This window comes from Orycteropus afer, unplaced genomic scaffold, assembly GCF_000298275.1.
Source record: "Orycteropus afer afer isolate SDZICR_OR568_19922 unplaced genomic scaffold, OryAfe1.0 scaffold00104, whole genome shotgun sequence".
NCBI lineage: Eukaryota > Metazoa > Chordata > Mammalia > Tubulidentata > Orycteropodidae > Orycteropus > Orycteropus afer.
Genome location: NW_006921691.1, coordinates 3,586,837 through 3,594,213, shown reverse-complemented (window position 1 = coordinate 3,594,213; position 7,377 = coordinate 3,586,837). Strand labels below are relative to the sequence as shown.

The 7,377-nt window shown below is 37.6% G+C and overlaps 1 protein-coding gene across 1 annotated transcript in view; it reads right to left on the bottom strand.

The window, feature by feature from the left end:
• FCHO2 (FCH and mu domain containing endocytic adaptor 2) overlaps window positions 1–7,377 on the bottom strand; it is a 247,237-nt gene that overhangs the window by 206,956 nt on the left and 32,904 nt on the right. Inside the window, 1 exon segment of the mRNA XM_007943332.2 lies at window positions 3,463–3,608. Within this exon segment, the coding sequence (XP_007941523.2) occupies window positions 3,463–3,608 (146 nt within the window).

The following is a 7,377-nucleotide window of genomic DNA, read 5'->3' as shown; positions in this document are numbered from 1 at the left end:
AATCCTAATAAAAAAAAATAAAAAATAAATAAAATAAATAAAAAAAGCTTGCAAGCGGCCATGTAGATGCAATGATGGGTCTCTCCTCATCTAGAGCAAAGAAGAATGAAGAAAACCAAAGATGCATGGGAACAATAGTCCAAGGGACTAGTACACCATGCAGTCTAAGAAGGCACCATGGTCATAAGACCAGAAGAAATAGATGGTGCCCAGCTAACATGTCAACCACTCAGAGGAAGATCAGTGCAAGAGATCCCAGATACAGTGAGAGAACAATGTAGGAAAAAAACTCAACATCATAGAAAAGACCAGATTTGCAGGTCTGATAGAGCCTGGTGAGACTCCTGAGACTATGGCCCCTAGTTACCCTTCAGGTGTGGAACTGAACTCACTCCTTTGTCTTCCAGCCAAAAAACAGACAAGCACATGGGGTGAACATTTATATCAGACAGATAGACTCTTTGGAACAATCAATAGTAGGAGAAAAGAAGGGCAGTGTTTGCACAGAGTGATAGCTTGGGGGGCATGAGTCCATGGGAAGGAAGGACACAGGGAAGTGGTAACCACGGAGAGGAAGTAGGAAGAGAGGGAAATTGCTATCAATGCCACAAAATAAAATGTGTATGAAATGCTGTATGGAAAATGAATTTGCTCTGTAAACTTTCACCCAAATCACAATAAAAGTTAAAAAAGAAAATAGATGAAGGGTCGGTAGCTGGAAAATATGACCTTAGTGACAGAAACAATGCCAGAGATCATATGATAGAATTCTATAAGATACTATATTTATTGGATGTATTCTGTAACATACTTATTCACTGGAAATACTGTTTTTCAACAACACAGTTCATGGCTATATACGTGGACCTCACTGGATGGATTTCATAGGAATCAAATTCACTAAATCTGTAGATGATGGACAAGTTCAATATCATCAATCAAGACAAAACAAGGGGCCAACTTTGGAATAGTACATTAATTTCTCAAGTGCAAATTCAAGTTGAAGCTGAAGAAAATCAAAGCAAATTCACAAAAGCCAAAGTATAACTGTCCAAGGTAACCACTTTGGTTTCCATATATTTGCCTAATCTAGATATATCATATAAGTGGGATCATACAATATTTGTCCTTTGTCCTTCTGTGTCATAGTTGGAAGAATGCTTTTGATTTTTGGAAGTTGATCTTGTATCTGGCAACTGTCTTATAATTCTACAACTGTATTTTAAGTTTTCTGTATTATTGATGATATCATTTGAAAATGACAGTTTTTTCTTTCTTCTTCCATCTTTCCCACTACTTTTTCTTTGTTCTTGTCTTATCATGTTTGCCAGACATTACTATGTTAAACTGTATTGGTATAGCTGACAGGCTTGTCTTATCCTCAACCTTACAAAGAGTACGTCATGCTTTGTTAAGCATGATATTTGCTGTTAAGTTTTTATCATATAGCCTTTGTAATACTAAGGAAATACTCCTCCATTCCTTCCTTTTGTTTGTTTTAAAAAATAAAAACCATTTTCTGCAACGAGAAAACAAAATTCAAACTAGAAAATAATTCAGTCTTGAAACAGTTAAATTAAAACTATACTGAGAAGTTTAAAATAAACAATAGTTTAAGGACAAATACTGTATAAGCCCATTACTATAAAAGGACAAAGAAGGGGTTGCTTGCGAAAGGGAACTCACTTTGTAGGATACCGGGGTGGGGAGAGAAGGAGAGGGATTAATTCCAGGCTAGCGGGGCCCACGTGCTGACACAGGTAAGGGGAGGGATATATGGAAAGAGTCTGTGACCATCATGATAGCATTAGGAAAAGGGAGGACACTGAATTATGCACATAATTCAGGAGATAGACGACAGATGCTAATACCAACCAGTGTGCCCACAATGCTGCATTACCATTAACACCAAATACTAGGCTACAGATAAACACAGAAACACCTGAGAGGATCAGATGGGGGTCAGTGAACAGGAGGAGTATACTCCAGACCAATGACAGATTCAGCGCAGGCTTATCTTGCAAAGATACCAGTGATACGAAATACCTACAATCCTTACAGAAACAATGGAAGACAGACACAGAGTAATCCATCACAGACACTATGGGAGAGATCTAATGGACCTACCGTCTCAGGACCATGGTACTGGAGGACACCAGACTCAACTGGCACAATAAAATACATAAAAGGCTTGTTCCCCATCCTACATTGGTGAGTAGTGACTGGGGACTTAAAAGCTTTCAAGTGGCCATCTAAGATGCACCTAATGGTCTCCTAGCATCGGAACCAAAGAAGAGTGCCAAAAAAAAAAAAAAAAAAACAAGGGCATTTGGAAGCAATCAGCCCTAGGACATGATGGACCTCAAGAATAAAAGAACTAGATGGTGCCCAGCTACCAATGCCAACCACTAAGGAACGGATCAAATCTGGAGATCCTGGATAGAGTGGGAGGAAAAACATGGAACAAAATCCAAAAACTCAATAATGACCAGAATTACTGATCAGATAGAGTTTGGTGAGACCCCTAATACTATGGCCCGGGGATACATTCTGAGCCTGGAATAAAACTCACTCCCAGGGGCTGGCTCTCAGCCCAATAGTTAACAAGATGTACATGCAGACCACTCAACCCAGGGTGACACACCCACATACTCTATGGAAATACATCCCTTAGAGCAATAGCCCACAGGGCACCAGAGGGGCAACATTCATGTCAAGGAAATGCAGATAAACAGGAGTGTATAAATATGAGGGGCACAGGGGGAGGGTTACTGGGCAGGGAAGGGAGGAGACTGGGTTAGAGTTGGGCATGGTAAATGGGGAGTGAAACTAAATGTACACAAAATATTGAATGTAAAACAAACTCTTAAAATAAACAATAGTTTAGCTTAATTGGAAAAGAGTATCTGCCTTGAATATTATGCTCTTTTTAAGAATTATCTATATGTGATCAAATTGATAACTGCAATTAGAAATGTAAGCTTAAGGAGCAGTGAGCTGATGTTAATGGTGGTGAAATAATTTGGGAAAGATATCAAGCAAGATGGCACAACTTAAAGAATGTAACAAATGTTACTGAATTATGTATGTAGTGATTGTTGAATTGGTCTATGTTTTGTCATATACATTTTCAGTAAAAAAAAAAAAAAACTTTTTAAAAAGATAGTATTTTATCCTACAAATTTTTGAAATTTTTCTGTTGTGTCATCTTACTAGAACATCCAATGAAAATAATACAGATAATATTTTCCAATAGTGCTTTACAAGCCAGGCATTTGGCAATGCCACATTAAGCCACTCGGAGCATATCCCTCTGGTGCACAGCACTGCTTAAAAATACAATTATAGAGTATGTTTAAAAAGGATGCTTGAATTTAATCCAAACCCAACTCAATTTTTTCTCAATTATTTAAATTCTAAAACTTAAATAACAAATTAAGCTACTTATTAAAAAATACATACCTTTCTCTTACAAAATCTGCCAGTTCTTTTGTCGATATCTGTCCATGTTTCATATTATGATACAGAACATCAAAGCCACTATTTTTTTCCCCCTAAAAGTTAAAAAGATATTTAGTTACAGAAAAAGAGATCAAAATGACTTGAGACTACAATAAGTTAACAAAATTAACTAATATGCATTATAATTGCATAATTAATCATTGTATAATTTTAAGCTTTATCAAAGCAATACTGTATGTTTTGATAAAGTTTATAATTTGCTATATATACATATATGCACATTCACACACAAGTGCATATACACTTTATATTCATCCAGAAGGATGTAATACATGAATTTAAACCTGATACTTTAAGGAATGAAGAACAATGCAATTTAGAAAAAATAAGCATAAGCTGTTTTTAATATATTAGCAAATTTCATTTCAATTTCTTTACACAAATTAAACGAAAAAAAAAAACAAACTCACTGCTGTCAGGTCAAACCCAACTTATAGTGACCCCACCTTGGGTTTCTGAGGCAGTATCTCCACGGAAGTAGGTTGCCCAACCTTTCTTCCAAGGAGTGGCTGGTGGGTTTGAAGCACGGCACCAGCCTTCTGGTTAGTAGTCAAATGCCTTATGCACTATGCCACTAGAGCTCCCAACTAATCATATGGGCATTAAATATCCCAAAAAACATTGTAATCACGAACCTGAGTCTTTCATCAAACCATAAAACTTGAGAAGAAATGAGATAAAAAAGAAAAGTGACAGTCTATTGGCTAACCAAGTTGTAGCCTTTAATTAATGGAAAAGTCATAGAATTGGACCACTACACAATCTTAGGAAAAAAGTCACTGTCATTTAATCCAATAAATCCTAGATTAGCAAATCATTACAAAGGAAACATTAGAAACATCAATTTTATAAGTGAAATTAAAGACAATAAAGTAAGTTAGCTTAATCTCTCACTCAAAGTCACAAATAGCTGTTGTCTTATTTTTCTTCAGTGAAAATAAAATAATGAAGAATTGAATATATGTGCAGGAAATAAAAGAAATACTGCAAGCAAGTGTTCTATAAACTGAAACCTAATTCTTCCAAAGCTCATAGAAAGCAGGAAACATATTTAGGAACTTCCAGTAATGCTGAATTGATCCTTAAAAAACTTGTGAGATGATGCAGCAAGTTATAAATTTGCCATACATACAGCATATTAAAACGTCATATTTGTAATGAGTCAAAAGTAAGGGGCCATCCACTTCTCAAAGTATTGGCCAGTGAAAACATTATGAATAGCAGTGAAACACTATCTGATATATTACTGGAAAACTATGAATAACCCTGAAATATCGTCTGATATAGTGCGGGAATAGGTGCCCCTCAGGTCAGTAGGTACTCAAAATACGACTGGGGAAGAGCTGCCTCCTAAAAGTAGAGCTGACCTTAATGACATGGATGCAGCAAAGCTTTTGGGACCTCCATTTGCTGATGGGGCACAACTCAAAATAAGATGAAACAGCTGCAAACAACCATTAACAATAAGAACACAGGATGTACTAAGTATGAATTTAGCAAAACTGGAAGTTAAAAAAAATGAAATGTAATGCATAAAGACTGATATCCTAGGCATTAGGGAGCTGAAATGGACTGGTTTTAGCCATTTACAATCATAAGATCTAGTATGCCAGGAATGACAAATTAAAGAAGAATGGTGTGGCACTGATCATCACAAAGAATGTTTCAAGATTTCTCCTGAAGTACAATGCTGTCAGTAATAGGATAATATCCATATCCCTGTGAGGAAAACCAATTAATACCACTATTATTCAAATTTACACACCAACCACTAAACCCAAAGATGAGGAAAATGAAGATTTTTACCAACTTCTGCAGTCTGAAACTGACCAAACATGCAATCAAGATGTGTTAATTACTGTATTCCCTTCAGCAGCACATTACAAGATGCACTGATTATTATTGGTGATTGGAATGTGAAAGCTGGAAGCAAAGAAAAATCACCAGTAGCTGGAAAATATGGGCTTATCAATAGAAATGATGCCAGATATCACACAATAGAATTCTGTAAGACCAACGACTTATTACTTGCAAATACCTTTCAACAACATAAACAGCAAATATACATATAGACCTCGCCAGATGGAATAAACAGGAATGATGTTGACTGAATGTGTGGAAAGAGGTGATGGGAAGCTCAATATGTTCAGCCAAAACAAGGCCAGGAGCTGACTGTGGAACAGACCATCAACCACTCACATACAAGTTCACGATAAAGCTGAAGACAATTACAACATGTCACAAAAACCTAAATATGACCTTGATTACATCACAACTGAATTTAGAGGCCATCTGAAGAACAGATTTGAAACACAGAACACCAATGATCGGCAACCAGATAAATCGTGAGATGACATCAAGAACACCATACGTGAAGAAAGCAAAAGGTCATTAGAAAGACAGGAAAGGAAGAAAGGACCAAAATGGACGTCAGAAGAGAATCTGAAACTTGCTCTTGAATGCAGAGTTGCTAAAGCAAATGGAGGAAACAACAAGATAAAAGGGCTGAACAGATGATTTCAAAGAGCAGCTTGAGAAGAGAGAGTCAATTATTGTAATGAAATATGGGAAAACATGGAATTAAAATACCAATAGGGAAGAACACGCTCCACATTTCTCAAGCTGAAAGATATGAAAAAAAACTCAAGCCTCAAGTTGTAAGATTGAAAGAATAGCCAAGGCGCTCTGGTGGCACAACACCTGAGACATCTGACTGCTAACCAAAAGGCTAGCAGTTCAAATCCACCAGCCACTCCGCTGAAGGAAGACTGGGCAATCTACTTCCATAAAGATTTACTACCTTGGAAACCCAAATCGGGTCGCTATGACTCAAAATTGACGTGATAGCAGTGAGTTTGATTTGTTTTTACGGGCAAAATATTGAATGATGCAGGAAACATCAAGAGGAGATGGAAGGAATACAGAGCCCAAAAGGAATTCGTTGATGTTCATCCATTTCAGGAGGTGGCACATGATCAAAAACTGATGGTATTGAAGGAAGAAGTCGAAGCTGCGTAGAAGGAACTGGCAAAGAACAAGATTCTGGGAATTGACAGAATACCCACTGAGATGTTTCAACAAACGGATACCATGCTGGAGGCACTCACTCAGCTATGCCAGGAGACTTGGAAGACAGCTACCTGACCAACTGACTGGAAGAGATCCATATTTGGACCCATTCCAAAGAAAGGTGATTCCACAGAATGTGGAAATTATCGAACAACATCTGTTTTGGTTATCTAGTGCCGCTGACAGGAATATATCACAAACAGAATGGCTTTAACAAACAGGAGTTTATTATCTTAAAGTTTGGAAGGCTCTATGTCCAGGCTCTGTGGTTGTTATTAGGTGCTGTCAAGTTGTCTCTGATTCACAGCGAGCCTATGCACAAAAGAATGAAACATTGCCTAGTCCTGTGCCACTCTCAGGATCCTTGCTATACCTGAGCCCATCATTGCAGCCACTGTGTCAATCCGCCTTGTTAAAGGCCTTCCCCTTTTTCGTTAACTCTCCACTTTACCAAGCATGATATCCTTCTCCAGTGAATGGTCCTTTCTGACAACATAACCAAAGCAGGTGACATGAAGTCTGGCCATTCTTGATTTGAAGGAGCATTCTGGCTGCACTCCTTCCAGGACAGATTTGTTAGTCCTTTTAGCAGACCATGGTACTCTTAGCATTCTTCTCCAACACTGCAACTCAAAAGTATCAACTGTTCTTCGGTCTTCCTTATTCATTGTCCAACTCTCACATGCAACTGAAAATACCATGGCTTGGGTTAGGAGCACCTTAGTCTTCAAGGAGACATCTTTGCTCTTCAGCACTTGAAAGAGGTCTTTTGCAGCAGATTTGCCC